General features: G+C 41.6%; 2 protein-coding genes across 2 annotated transcripts in view; both read right to left on the bottom strand.

Annotated features, from left to right (window-relative positions):
- Positions 1–436: 436 nt before the first annotated feature.
- On the bottom strand, positions 437–6,730 carry LOC121544920 (protein O-mannosyl-transferase 2). The gene is made up of 20 exons (XM_041855170.2): positions 5,907–6,730; positions 5,727–5,811; positions 5,467–5,571; positions 5,258–5,366; positions 4,917–5,025; positions 4,622–4,781; positions 4,411–4,517; positions 4,205–4,287; positions 3,844–4,020; positions 3,674–3,734; positions 3,426–3,504; positions 3,154–3,305; positions 2,950–3,041; positions 2,759–2,835; positions 2,594–2,665; positions 2,437–2,496; positions 2,255–2,360; positions 2,026–2,166; positions 1,757–1,868; positions 437–1,541 (listed from the first exon to the last, which is right to left on the bottom strand). Exons 1-20 carry the CDS (start codon positions 6,212–6,214, stop codon positions 1,436–1,438), a joined length of 2,301 nt encoding a protein of 766 aa, XP_041711104.2. The 5' UTR covers positions 6,215–6,730; the 3' UTR covers positions 437–1,435.
- Positions 6,731–8,407: 1,677 nt separating this feature from the next.
- The window catches only part of LOC121544919 (latent-transforming growth factor beta-binding protein 2-like), a 180,786-nt gene continuing 174,010 nt past the window's right edge, over positions 8,408–15,183 (bottom strand). Inside the window, 3 exon segments of the mRNA XM_041855169.2 lie at positions 8,408–10,658; positions 14,543–14,692; positions 14,806–15,123. Coding sequence (XP_041711103.2) covers positions 10,477–10,658; positions 14,543–14,692; positions 14,806–15,123 — 650 coding nt within the window. The 3' untranslated portion in view covers positions 8,408–10,476.

The following is a 15,183-nucleotide window of genomic DNA, read 5'->3' as shown; positions in this document are numbered from 1 at the left end:
TTCCCACACGGCCATATCTCCATGTTACAGTACTTTTTTACAGAAAACAGACAGAAAAGAGCGCTGACCACCTGTGCTAATTAGCCATCTAGCATGCTCCGAACACCTGTGTAACTCGGGAAGTGTAGCAGAAGTGTAGTTTCGTTGGATGGCGGCCCCTAAACTGTATTGATCTGTGCAAAACTACTACAGTAGGTGTATCTTTTTTATTTGAAGGATTCTTTCTCGCTGATGAAAGACAAGGGCCATATGTTTCGAAAGCCGTATCGCAAGCGATGATAATTGACGTTTCTAAACGTTAAAACACAGCGTCGGGATTGTAGTTCACATGAGCCAGTCGTGGGCAAAGCTAATGGCTGAAAACTGTAGGGAGAAGGCTAAATGCCTCCTAGAGTTTGAGAGCTTGTTTCGATCTAGAAAAAAATTATGCATGACATTCAGTGCTCCTTTTCTGTATTTGAGGAGTAAAAAGATGATAATGTCTGTTAACTTGTCACATACAAATGCAAAAAACTAACATATTATTCATCATAACCACACATGAAATAAGATCACACATTGCTAACACATATAGGACACCACAGGAGCAATAAAAGGCAATGATTATGCACTAGTAAAATTGAGACAATATACAATCAACAGGTAAAAAAGGTTGTTTTGGAGAGTTGTATTGAAAAGTAACAGATCCCTTTCTTTGAGAAAGCAAAATGCAGAACTGACAGTCATTGAAAGCACTGTATCTTGCCAAATATTTATACAATACTGTGCACAATGTAAGATCAAGCAAACTTTGCAAGATAAACAAAGAAAAAGGAAATTTGATATTATAATAATGGAAACAGGTTAATTCATTCATATCATAAAACATTTAATTAGAATATTAGATTCTCAAAAGTATTTTAAATGGATTTAGTCCCTAGGCACTTAGCTCATTATTGCAACTCAGTCAAGAAAAAACTAAACGCATGTTAAGGCAGTTCAGTAGACATCATTAGCCGTCACTAACAGTCTCAATTAAATAAACACAATTCATTACATTTCAACATCCACCTAAAGCACATTCATGTATTTATCAAGTTATCTCCCAACACCAAAAGAGTAGGCTATGATTGTGAACAGTATATTCTGGTCTTAATATCGTTTCACAACACACTGCTGCGCAATTCAAGTGTAGAAAGTCACTCAAATATTCAGTTTTCAATGTTGAATTAAAACACTTTGAAATATCTGGACATAAAACTGACTAATAAAATACTTTCATGTTAAATATTTAACAATCCATAGCTATGCACATTATGAAAAATACTGTAATTTCTGAAGTTCACGTAGTGTGTAAGAAATAGACACTTGCATGTCTGCTAAAACACCACTGATAAAAATAAAACCACTGATATATATCACTGTCAGTCAGAACTCTTCCTGACTGTTCAACTGACTAAAACTCCCAGGAGTCCATCCACTTCAGGCCAGCCATGGTACTAGCAGGGTCATGGGCCAGCGGCCCTCTCATACCATAGGACAGAGGGTGAAACATGTAAAAGCTGCATGGGTTAGAAAGGCATAGAGAGAAACATACATGTAAGCTGAAGATAAGAGAGAACAACGAATTTCAAAATTCATTTTTGGGTGTAGATTATCTGTTGCCCAAATGACATACAGTACTGTAGGCAATAACACTAACAGAAAACTTTAACTTTAAACTTTACAATTTAATTAAGCTCAAAGGCATATAACAGAGGCCTCATGGTTATCTCACCTATAGAGGATGGCCAGGAATAGCATTGCCAGTCCTCCTCTAAGCAGCCAGTAAGAATAGGGTGGGCGGAGCCACAGGTCAGCACTCTGCAGCAGGGTGTCCAAAGTTATCCCTGAGATAGAGAAGACAATTCAAGATCTTTATAAATATAACTGGACCTGACCTACTCCAATGTTATTTCATGTATGACTCCTGGATGAGTCTGTAACATGCAATCAATATGACGAGGGCATTATGGGGAGCATGTGTTTGTGGTAGGCCCACTGTACCTGTTAGCATGCTGCTGAAGAGCATGGCAGGGAAGTAGTGGTGGTAGTAGAGGATGCGGCCCATGGTGTAGAAGGGTACGTAGTGCAGCAACCAGCCCAGGAGCAGCAGCCCTCCACCTTCCATCAGCACGCGACAATGCTCTGCACACAAACATACACATCAGTGTTCAAATCAAGTACTCAAACTAGTTACTCATGACAGTGACAGGGAAGTTCTAAATCCTCTTACCTGTTCTTCTCTTGTCTAGCTGGACTCCTCTGCGGAGGGCTATAGAGGCCGCTGCCACCATAACCACATACAGGCCCAGACTAAGCAGGTTCAGCCACCAGATCACCTGCAGAGGAGGTAGATTTAGCTATATTGTAGCAGTGTTGTGTTAGCATACTCAGTGAGTGGAGAGAGGTACTTACAGGGTTCCCTAACAGGTAGACACGGTACTCAGTCTCATTCACTCCAGAGAACCTCAATCCCTTTGCAAAAACAGAACAAAGGCACAGTAATAAGTGACTATTTCATTTTTGGGACTGTCCAACCACATTGAAGCCATGAGGTATTCAACATGCAAACCTGGTAGTTGATTGGCCAGTGCCAGGGTTTAGAGTTCATTTCATTGTCTTTGGGCTTCAACCCACTGTTACCCTGTAAAAAGAGACACGTTTATTGTATTCATTACAACTAAGTATGTGGGAGAATTTGGCACACAGTGAGATGTGTGTTATCTTGTTCTCTCACCCTGATCATAACGATGTGGGACTCCAGCAATATCTCCAGGAAGTGGGGCTTCAGCACTGAAAGGCTAATGTTGGGCACTATCAAAACACACACCGTTAGGTATTAAGTAAACACACAACACCATCACATATCAAGCTGTGGGCCATGGGAACACAATTCAAAAAAGGGAAAAGACAGGAATGGAACTGTACATTTGGTATTGATATGATCCTCAATATTCCATTGAGAGTTTGGGGTCTCCTTCAGATATGGGCTACACGTAACCTCCACCTGTTCCCAGCCCCTGAACAGAGAAGACACAGTTTGATACGGTCATCATCGGTAATGTTAACATTTGTAAATAAAGATATAAGAGAGAACTTTAGAAGAGTCTAGATCACTCCTCCATTTCTTACCATTTGGGGAGAGTCTTGCCGGAGGAGTAGAGCACACAGCCAGTTGCTCGGTGCAGGAAGCGTACTTTGCTGCGTAACACCTTGACCAGGTCGCCCTTCCGACCCCCACACACCTCCACCTGCCACAGGTCATTAGGGTCACCTGTTCCATTCTGAAAGCACCGGGAAGGAATGATACTGATCAACATTTAGGCTGAAGGATGAAACCTCTCTCACAGGAAACCTATCAATAACTTCTGAGAACTGTGCAAGCATTGTATGTGCTTACTCACGATGCCATATCCTGTGACCTGGAAGTGTTTCTTAGTGAGAGGTGCCTCGTGGAGATGACTGTGAAGGTTACGGGTAGTCCTGGTGGACACAGGAGAATCAACCATTATTGCACTGAAGAATTTGTTGTAAAGTCAACATGTAAACAGGTACTGTATGGGAGCAGTACAATGATAAACTTTCAAACAGATGAGGGTGTCACTGTCAAACCAGGAGGGTGTCACTGTCAAACCAGGAGGGTGACACTTACTCTTTGTGCTCCAATCGAATAATGTCACCATGACGAACAAGGTCAGGTTCTCCTGATTGTGCTGGACAAAAAAAAGAACACAAAATACATCATAATACGTATAAAACGTCTGTTGCAATTAACCTTTATGAGTGACATATTCTGACTGCACAACAAGGCTGTCCTCTCACCATCACTGTCATTGGGTCTTTGCACCAGCCACAGGTTGTTATAGTCCTTATGGAGGTATGCTGTGACCTGCTGCTGCTTTGCTCCTACTCCTTCTGGGTACAGATGCCAGTGAGAGTGGAGGTATCCTCCAGCGATGCGTAGGTTCTTCACAGTGATGATTGATCCATATGCCAGGTCTGTAGGAGGAAGGAGAGCACAGACCATCATCATAGTAGAATAGTAGAACAAGGAGGACAGACCAGCATTATTAGAAGCTGGGGGTTACTTAGGACATTACAGTGGAAATATACTGTAAAGCACCACTATTGTAAAGACAAAAACAAAACAAAAACGTAGAAGATGCTGTTTAAATCAACTCACACTCAGGCATGGATGCATTGTGTAGGTTGTTTCCAATCAGACGGGACTGAAAAGCAGAGCTAAAGAAGCCATCTCCTGGACCACTGGAGACAGGGGACAATGGAAACACATTGTGTAAATGTGATTACATATTATTTAGGTGAGAAACAATTGAAAGCTTTCCAATAACCACACTATAACAAATGCACAGCCAATAATCACCTTACCTTTTGTTCAGGACAACAAAGTGGACTGCAAATATTGTAACATACAGGAACAGAGGAAGCAGGATAAGCCCAAACACCCGGGACAACAAGTGCTTCCCAAAATCCATCTGGTAGAACGAAGGAAATGGAGCAGGAGTCAGTGTTGGCCTCCAATGTAAGTCAGTGTAGGTATGTCAATATTATAGGTGAATCATAATAATTTGATGAGTACCAGAGAGAGGTGCAGGTCCCCCAGCAAACTCCACAGGTCCCAGGCTGTGTTCAGTCCCACCAGCAGGATGACAAACAGCCCCACAAACTTAACCCCCAGAGCCCCAGACAGGTTTACCCCTGTCAGTACCAGCCAGAACCACCAGGGTGCGCTAAAGGGCCTGAACACCATAAGAGAGAGCATTGCAGCATCACTGTATGTATGAAGTTGGTCAATAACAAGTGCTTTTAATCTGATTCTAATAACTTGACTGACAATTCAGATGTAGGTTTGCTCTGCTCTGGAGGTTCCTTACCTATATCTCTGTAGATTGAACTTGACCATGCTGAGCACTGCTCCCATTATAAAGAACATGAGGATGGGGTCAAGAAGGATGTACTGGGAGATGGTGATGCAGCCAGTGTCTGAATGGGAGGGAAACAGCCCGAGGTACAAGTTATTTCGATTAGGGTGATCTAACACAATACACATTTTAAACTTCACTGAGAATCCTGTAACACCACATTGATAACATGAAAAGAATGGTTGACCAGTCCATCCTCAAGTCTGTTTGGCAAGGTAATTGGCTAAAGTAGAACCAAACTCTCCCCCAGGCTGTCTCTTGTTACTTTGTTAGTGCTGGTGGCAGATACTCACCAAAGGCCAGCATTGCAGCAGTGATGAGGGCAGCTGTTGGGGACTGGGACAACTCCAGCACTGTGAGGTAGGCAAAGGGGGGCAGGCAGGAGCCCAGAGATGCACAGAACTGCAGCGAGGCAGAGCAAGTTCACAGGTCAAACTAGTACTGTGGGGCATGACATTACTCACACAATATAAAAACCTTTCTATGTTTGTGTAGGCCTTACCCCTCTCATCCCCCAGTAGTTGTGGTGCTCATATTTGTCCCCAGGTTTAAGGAACGGGTAGGTGCCGTCGTAGCCAGTCATGTACCCAGCTAGCCCGATCAGCATCTGGCATAGAGGGAAAGTTTTTTTTTTTTTTTAAACACATACACATTGTGCAAAGCAAGAATCAAGATACTTATCAAGTTATGGAAGTAATGAGGACTGTAGAAAGAGATATTCTAAGAATGTTTAGAATGCAAAAGGTAGTGGCATTTTCTTACTTTTCCAAGTGGTGGGTGGACATCAAAGAAGAAGGTCCTGTTGATGTAGTAGCTCCCCATTTTCCCAAAGTGGGTTTCATCCCAGCTAAAACAGATAGGATCACACAATGAGATTATACATAAACACAAGGTGACTTCATGAGGGATCCTTACAACTTCTCTTGGGGCACCATCACTCACCATACATGAGGGGGTTCCATGATTTTGTAAAGGCGTGTGGAAAAAGAGAGCAACACCACCAACAGAAAGTAAACTGTGCTTTGTGCCTCATTATTTGGAGAGTAGATGTCCTGGTCATGTTGTGCTGATGTCCCATTTAAGGATTGGCTGTCACCTTCAGACAGTCTATCATCCTCTGTATTCTCCTCCTGGGTCGACTCATGATGGGTTGAAACAGGGCACTGCTCCCCTGTATTCATCTGGCCTCTCCGATTTCGTAGCATTGAGGATTCGTCTTTGCATTGTGCAACACATTCTTTCTTTGCCATTAGTTAAAACTGAAACAACGTTTGTCAATTGAATTTGTATTCTTTGAACCTCCCTCACTGTTCAAAGAGAGTTTAGGAAATACGAATTATATTTGATCAGTGGAATGTTTGTCACAGCCTGCTGCAACAAAGTAGCCAACAACCAGCAGCAAAACAAGTCCCTGTTACATTGTAGATTGGTCTATGCAGGGAATAGCTAGCTAGTAACAATGTCGCATAACAACGTTACAATGAATGTCTCTCTTGTAATGTTATCCTTATACTAGATAGCATTATAGCTAGCTCGCAGCAGCTGTCAGACAGCTTTGTGCATATTAAACCGAAATTAATGTCAATCTAAGCAGCTCTTCTCATTCCTATTTTCACCTGATATTCCGTAAGTAATGCATTAAAGGCAGGACTTCTTATTTGCTGGTTACATTTTTCGCCTTTGGAAAACAAGAATTTCTAAAAATTAAACTATTATTCTGGCATGCACTCCTGACGTAATTTGCGCTACACCACGCACAGATTTAAAAGCATCTATACCGGTATTATTGTCAAATAAAAAAACACATTTACCGGATGTGCTTTCATGAAAGATCTGCAAAAAGTGCGCAGCACGCGCACAATGTAGTCGAATCTCAACACTCCAATTTTAGCCACGCACATTGCGTGGTTTCTGGGATCTGTATGCTTTTCTATCCTCCATGAAAGCATGATAGGGCTGTACGGACAGGTATGGACACAATTTCCCAGTATACAACTGAAATTCTGGACAAGGCTGGGAACTGTGGGAAACGCCTTCCACAGTGTGGTTGTGCTGTACCCATAGACATTACGGCCACTGGGTGGCGTGAGAGCACAATAAATCACAGGCTCGCACACCACCCAGATACTCACAACACATAAAATCCTCACGAGTATGCAGCGTGCCAGTTCGAAAATGTAATGCTTAAATGCTAAATAGGAATGTGAAAATGATAAATGCCTTTTTATTTTCATCTCAGTGTGCATGATTCATTCCACAATAAATTGCAAAGTTAAAATGAAAATAGAAAAATTCGAAATAAAATGTGTATATGGTCAACGGAAAAAGCCAAAATGTAAACAGAAAATTGTAAAATGCTATGTGCAAAGTGAAATTGAAAGTGGCTGCTTTCATTTTCCAACTACCCAATTAAGCATTTTCTATTTTCTATTTGCATTTGAATGTTCAAAGTGTATGCACATTGCTTCTTGGAGGCATGAACCAGGAGAGCAACACCACATCCCCATATAGTGGTACATCCTAGCCATGTCGGGCTCTTTGTACATTGATTTTAGACTAGTGTAACTAACCCATGTCTCCTGCACACCAGAAAAGCATAGGCCTGCTAAGCTGCAGCCTAGGCATTGACTCTGGGAGCCAATGCAACTCTTCATGTATCAGACAAGGTTACTCATCATGAGAACAACTAACCAATGAGAAGTGGTTTGGTGACCACGCACATGTGATGAATAACTTTGCCTAGTGTTGAGTAACTTTGCTGAGACCAAAAAAATTGCATTGGCTCCCCAAGCTACATTTCCTAGGCTTTGGCTTAGCAGGCTAAGCTGTTCTTCTGGTGTACAGGACACCAGGTTCGAACCCTGTCAGTTACACTAGTCTAAAATTAATGCAGAGAGCGTGACATAGCTAGGATGTATCACTGCATGGTGGTGTTGTGTTGCTCTACTGGTTCACGCCTCCAGGAAGCAACTTGCATACACTTTGAAAATGAGAAGAGAAAATGCTAAATTGGGCAGTTGGAAAATGTAAACAACCACTTTCCATTTCACTTTGCACATTGCATTTACCATTTTCTGTAAACCCTTTGTCATTTTCTGTTTACCATTTTCATTTATAATTTCCGTTTACCGTTTCCAATGTTCAATTAGCCATGTTCGATTTTCATTTTAACATAGCAATTTCACTGTGGCATGAATCATGCGCACTGATATGAACATATAAATGCATTTATCATTTTCGCATTTCAATTGAGCATTTAAGCATTGCTTTCTCGAACTGGCACTGATCACCCTCCATACTCATGTGAGTGCTCCATTTGAGCTGAAAGTATATTTGCATTATACACATATGGTTTAGAAATTAGGAAATTATTGTATAGTGGTGAAATGTAGTATTGTGTAGTGTGTAGAATATTCCACAGATAAGGGAGACAAATAAATATAGATATTTAAAAAGTTTATTTTGATGACAGATAGTGACTACACTCAAGAGGTAAACAAAAGGAATGAACATTACATTTTCATAGACCACAGCATACATCACATCCTACACCACAACTTGTGGTTTACAAAGCTTTAAATAATATCAAATACATGTTCACTATTTGTTTTACCTCAATGTAAGACTTGTGGAGGGATGAATCATACAGTATAGATAGACTGATAAAGAGTACAGTGAACATCTCTTTGAATGCAGGTCAAGGGCATCAGTCATTGAAAGAAGGCATCCTCCAAATATGTGTAAAATAGGTGCTGGCAAGATAGGCATCTGTAAATGGAAAATTTAAAAACATGACCAATCAGCAATTGTATGTTTCTAGAGTTGAATGCGAAAGGACAACAATGTTTATTTGATTAGAAATGCTGAATAGTGTTCACTATATTGATTAAAAAAAGGTCACTAGAATGACATACTGTTCCCAGTAACATTATTTGAAAGGCAAAAAAGGTTGAGTTTTAATGGCACAAATGATATTGCTTGCATTTCAAAAGGCATTGTTCTTTGTATTGTACTTGTTGGATCAATGGCACCACATTGTGTTGAAAATAGTACTGCCATTCCCCAACATTACATTTCAATGTCTGCTCCACAGGGCAGGATACATACACTTTCTCTGGTACAGTGTAAACCACTTTTCTCATACATAAAGATATGTTTAAAAACAATTTTACAGAAATATATAAATCTACATGGCTAAGCTGTAATGCTGGATTTTTTTTCATTTTTTATTTTATTTTGTCAAACAAAAATATTGGCTGCACTATATGCATTATTAGAATGTAACAAAAACATTAATACATAGTACTAGATCTGTACAAAATATCCTAAACCTCTTCAACAAAGCTTTTACTCACATTCAGAGATGCATTTATGGGAAGTCAATTGTGAATGTGAATGTGGTTGAATGTAAACATAAATAATTAGCCACGGGACATAATGTGTGCTTAACTACTCTCTTGACTAGTGGGAGAAGGCTAGTGGAACCTATACAAACATATTACATATTTAATCATATACATTTATAGCCTTTCCAAGCCCATATTCAATTATTTCTTTCCCTCTCTCTCTCTCTCTCTCTCTCTCTCTCTCTCTCTCTCTCTCTCTCTCTCTCTCTCTCTCTCTCTCTCTCTCATTGTACTGGCAACAGGTCAAAGCAACATTGTGATAGCATATTAATCTGGTCTGGACCTTGTTTGATCCTAGTTATTGCTTGAGACAACCTTGCCAACAGAGGAGCCTCTTTATCTTCGAGGATGAGGACTGTAGGATTGCACTGTCATGAGAAACACAGAAGACCAGTGGAAGGGATGGTTGGTCCTTGTAAAGTCCTTGCTGACCACAGAAGCATCCCAAATACTAGTAAAAAGTGGTTTGAAAGTAACTTTCTCTGTATAGCAATGTGATTATTATGTTATAATATGAATATAACATGTGGCATGCTTACGACAATATGCTTCCTCCAGGCTTAGTTACCAAACTTCAAAAACTATTCACACTGTTTCCCCTCATCATTAGTAAAGTATATTGGTCTGACAAATAAGACAATATAAATCCTATACCCTCTGAAATGGTTTTCATTCTTACTTTGCAGAGCCTTGTCATGTACATGAAATAAATAATCAACCAAAAAGACAAATGGAGAAAAACAATGCAGAAAATATGTATGCATACCAAACTGCCTGGGATGACTGAATAAAAGGTCACTCCTCAGAAAATCCCTTTAAGGCAAAATGCAAATGTTAAGAAATAGGATATCCCATGGAATACATTCACTGGACAGCTCCTGGTCCCCTGTGGAAATGTGAACGAGTATGTGTGTGGTAGAGAGAAAATATGAAAGAGTCAGTAAGAGTATGTGTGTAGGTGTGTTTGTGTGTGTTTAGGGGACAAGTGTGGACGTTTCAGTGTTCTTGATGGAGGTTTAGTGCCAGGCCCTGTGAGAGGGCAGGGGATGAGGGTAAGGGTGTGGGGTGGTGGAGGGAGGAGAGAAGAAGCTCCAACAGTCACACCCTCAGTTTCCTGCCACTCTCTCTCTAAAGCCAGACACTGGGACCTCTGGGATGCATTCATGGGGCTTGGCGGAGGCCTGGAAGCCGGGCAGGCAGGTGCACTTGTACGACCCCTCAGTGTTGGTACAGGCCCCGTTCTTACACAGTGCCACATTGTCACTGATGTCCTCACACTCGTTTATGTCTGCAGGAAAAGGAGACACGCAGAGTTAACTGAGGAGACCAATTTCACAGCAAATGCAGCTGTTCATGCCACATGTCCTGTGTCAGAAGTCCCACATAGTGGCCTGGTCAGTGTGGGTGGTAGGATGGCTCCACAGTCAGCTGCAGTAGTTGTCCGGCAACAGTGGGGGCTAGAGGGATGCACGACTCTCAAAACTGCTTTCATATCTCTCTCTCTCTCTCTCTCTCTCTCTCTCTCTCTCTCTCTCTCTCTCTCTCTCTCTCTCTCTCTCTCTCTCTCTCTCTCTCTCTCTCTCTCTCTCTCTCTCTCTCTCTCTCTCTCTCTCTCTCTCTCTCAATTCAATTCCATTTAAGGAGCTTTATTGGCATGGGAAACATATGTTTACATTGCCAAAGCAAGTGAAATAGATAATGTAATTGTCTGCATCACTTCCAATCCCCCATATGTTTTTTTTTCTCGCAAATATATATATATATATATATATATATATACATGACCGTTCAAAAGTTTGGGGTCACTTAGAAAATTCCTTGTTTTTGAAAGAAAAGCAATTTTTTTGTCCATTAAAATAACATCAAAATTAATCAGAAATACAGTGTAGACATTGTTAATGTTGTAAATGGCTATTGTAGCTGGAAATGGCTGATCTTTAATGGAATATCTACATAGGCGTACAGAGGCCCATTATCAGCAACCATCAGTCCTGTGTTCCAATGACACGTTGTGTTTGCTAATCCAAGTTTATCATTTTAAAAGGCTAATTGATCATTAGAAAACCCTTTTGCAATTATGTTAGCACAGCTGAAAACTGTTGTGCTGATTAAAGAAGCAATAAAACTGGCCTTCTTGAGACTAGTTGAGTATCTGGAGCATCAGCAATTGTGGGTTCAATTACAGGCTCAAAATGGCCAGAAACAAATAACTTTCTTCTGAAACTCGTTAGTCTATTCTTGTTCTGAGAAATGAAGGCTATTCCATGCGAGAAATTGCCAAGAAACTGAAGATCTCGTACAACGCTGTGTACTACTCCCTTCACAGAACTGCGCAAACTGGCTCTAATCAGAATAGAAAGAGGAGTGGGAGGCCCCGGTGCACAACTGAGCAAGAGGACAAAAACATTACACTGTCTAGTTTGAGAAACAGACGCCTCACAGGTCCTCAACTGGCAGCTTCATTAAATAGTACCCACAAAACACCAGTCTCAACGTCAACAGTGAAGAGGCGACTCTGGGATGCTGACCTTCTAGGCAGAGTTGCAAAGAAAAAGCCATATCTCAGACTGGCCAATAAAAAGAAAAGATTAAGATGGGCAGTCTGAGATATGGCTTTTTATGGGATGGTGTTCTCGGGGTGATTAGAGGTGTTGGGTTTGCGCCAGACATAGTGTTTTCCTTGATGGCCAAAAAGCTCAATTTTAGTCTCTCTGTACCTTCTTCCATATGTTTGGGGAGTCTCCCACATGGCTTATTTATTTCTTGAAGCAATTACTTTTTTCTGGCCACTCTTCCGTAAAGCCCAGCTCTATGGAGTGTACGGCTTAAAGTGGTCCTATGGACAGATACTCCAATCTCTGCTGTGGAGCTTTGCAGCTCCTTTAGGGTTATCTTTGGTCTCTTTGTTGCCTCTCTGATTAATGCCCTCCTCGCCTGTTCCGTGAGTTTTGGTGGGCGGCCCTCTCTTGGCAGGTTTGTTGTGGTGCCATATTCTTTCCATCTTTTAATAATGGATTTAATGGTGCTCCGTGGGATGTTCAAAGTTTCAGATATTTTTTTATAACCCAACCCTGATCTGTACTTGTATGGAGAGCTCCTTGGTCTTCATGGTGCCGCTTGCTTGGTGGTGCCCCTTGCTTAGTTGTGTTGCAGACTCTGGGGCCTTTCAGAACAGGTGTATATATACTGAGATCATGTGACAGATCATGTGACACTTAGACTGCACACATGTGGACTTTATTTAACTAATTATGTGACTTCTGAAGGTAATTGGTTGCACCAGATCTTATTTAGGGGATTCATAGCAAAGGGGGTGAATACATATGCACGCACCACTTTTCCATTATTTAGTTTTTAGAATTTTTTGAAACAAGTTATTTTTTTCATTTCACTTCACCAATTTGGACTATTTTGTGTATGTACATTACATGAAATCCAAATAAAATTAAATTTAAATTACAGGTTGTAATGCAACAAAATAAGAAAAACGCCAAGGGGGATGAATACTTTTGCAAGGCACTGTAAGTAACCCTCCAATTGTTCTCCAATAACATTCTAGTTTGCTCTGTTTATTTGTGAATTCTTTCCAATGTGTCAAGTAATTATCTTTTTTTTCCTCATGATTTGGTGGGGTCTAATTGTGTTGCTGTCCTTGGGCTCTGTGGGGTCTGTTTGTGTTTGTGAACAGAGCCCCAGGACCAGCTTGCTTAGGGGACTCTTCTCCAGGCTCATCTCTCTGTAGGTGATGGCTTTGTTATGGAAGGTTTGGGAATCGCTTCCTTTTAGGTGGTTGTAGAATTGAACGGCTCTTTTCTGGATTTTGATAATTAGCTGGTATCGGCCTAATTCTGCTCTGCAAGCATTATTTGGTGTTTTCGTTGTACACTGAGGATATTTTTGCAGAAATCTTCATGCAATCTCAATTTGGTGTTTGTCGCATTTTGTGAATTCTTGGGTGGTGAGCGGACCCCAGACCTGACAACCATAAAGGGCAAGTATTTTTAGCCAGATCCTAATTGGTATGTCGAATTTTATGTTCCTTTTGATGGCATAGAAGGCCCTTCTTGCCTTGTCTCTCAGATCGTTCACAGCTTTGTGGAAGTTACCGGTGGTGCTGATGTTTAGGCCGAGGTATGTTTAGTTTTTTGTGTGCTCTAGGGCAACGGTGTCTAGATGTAATTTGTATTTGTGGTCCTGGCAACTGGACCTTTTTTGGAACACCATTATTTTTGTCTTACTGAGATTTACTGTCAGGGCTCAGCTCGGACAGAATATGTGCAGAAGATCTATGTGCTGCTGTAGGCCCTCCTTGGTTGGGGACAGAAGCACCAGATCATCAGCAAACAGTAGACATTTGACTTCAGATTCTAGTATTATCTGATTCTCAATATTATCTGGAAGGCAGCAGCAAAATGTCCTTTCATTGTTGGCCTTCAATTGGTTTCTATTTAAGCAATAAAGCCAGAGGAGGTGTGGTATATGGCCAATATACCACGGCTAAGGGCTGTTCTTATCCACGACGCGACGCAGAGTGCCTGGACACAGCCCTTAGCCGTGGTATATTGGCCATATATCACAAACCCCCGAGGATCCTTATTGCTATTATTAACTGGTTACCAACGAAATTAGAGCAGTAAAACTAAATGTTTTGTCATACCCGTATACCACGGCTGTTAGCCAATCAGAATTCAGGACTCAAACCACCCAGTTTATTATTCCTATTATAAACTTGGTGTTTCGAGCCCTGAATGCTGATTTGCCTAAGAACAGCCTAAGAACAGCCCTTAGCAGTGGTATATTGGCCATATACCATACCCCCTCGGGCCTTATTGCTTAAATCTGACATGGGAGGTTTGATTGTCATTTCTCTGCAGCCAAACTCTGTGTGATATTGCATGGTGAGTTACATCACTAAAGAGAACCCCAAGACCTGTCTCCAAAAGGCATAAACCTAGGGAAGGCTTCTTAATTCTGAAGTAGGGATTGATCTTAGCCCCACACCATGCATCATTTTGAAATGTGGGAAAATGGAACAGATCAAACGGTTCTCTAAATTGACTAATTTGTTTCTAGGAATTCCAAAATGAAATGATATATCTGCTTGGAACACAGAGAGGAGAATCTGACTCCGACTGTTGGTGGACATTCTGAGACACTGGGAGAGGAACCTACCGATGCAGGCCATTTTGGTTAGGTCAAGCTCGTATCCATCAAAGCAGTCACAGGTGTAACCTTCCCTCACGCGCACACACCGGCCATTCTCACAGCCGTTCAGGATGCCACACTCCTCTGCTCGCAGGCCTTCGAAGCCATCATAGCGGTCTGATTGGAAACAGAATATGAATGAAGAAGGAGTCCCTACAGAGGTAGCATTTCACCATGCATTAGCAATAATATTAATAAATGTGTATTTTTAATGATTCTAACGAGGTTACCATTGTAAGAGTCTACAGGGCGAGGCTGGAACTCTCTTGGCCTGTGGATGGGGACGCGTAGTGGCGGCTCTATGTCTCTCTCTCGTGAGCCATAGTCGTTGGTGTTGTCTGTGAACAGGGGGATGCCCTGGGTGTCATCTGGGTTGTAGTAGGTTCCCCCAGGCCCAGTGATGGGCCCTCCTCCATAGTTGTCCCAGTAGGGTGGGACATAGGGCCCCTCAGGACCCTCAACCCCAGGACCGTACTCATAGCCTGGCCTCTCTCGTAGACTGTCAGACCCCCGTCTCCTTGGCAGGTTACACATTGCTGCGTAGTCATCTGCTCAAACACAAACAAACACACAGGTCAGTGTTTTAGTGAGATATCTATCACAGGTCA

The sequence above is a fragment of the Coregonus clupeaformis genome, chromosome 29 (genome assembly GCF_020615455.1).
Source record: "Coregonus clupeaformis isolate EN_2021a chromosome 29, ASM2061545v1, whole genome shotgun sequence".
In the NCBI taxonomy this organism is placed as follows: Eukaryota; Metazoa; Chordata; class Actinopteri; order Salmoniformes; family Salmonidae; genus Coregonus; species Coregonus clupeaformis.
This window is presented reverse-complemented; position numbering and strand designations above follow the sequence as displayed.

Bases quoted from the DNA above. Each gene is read 5' to 3' on its own strand.
- LOC121544920 (XM_041855170.2), bottom strand. From the start codon at position 6,214: ATGGCAAAGAAAGAATGTGTTGCACAATGCAAAGACGAATCCTCAATG. The intron at 5,812-5,906 runs GTGAGTGATGGT...TATCTGTTTTAG, and splicing joins ATGGAACCCCCTCATGTATG to CTGGGATGAAACCCACTTTG. The intron at 3,735-3,843 runs GTGAGAGGACAG...TTTTTTGTCCAG, and splicing joins AAGACCCAATGACAGTGATG to CACAATCAGGAGAACCTGAC.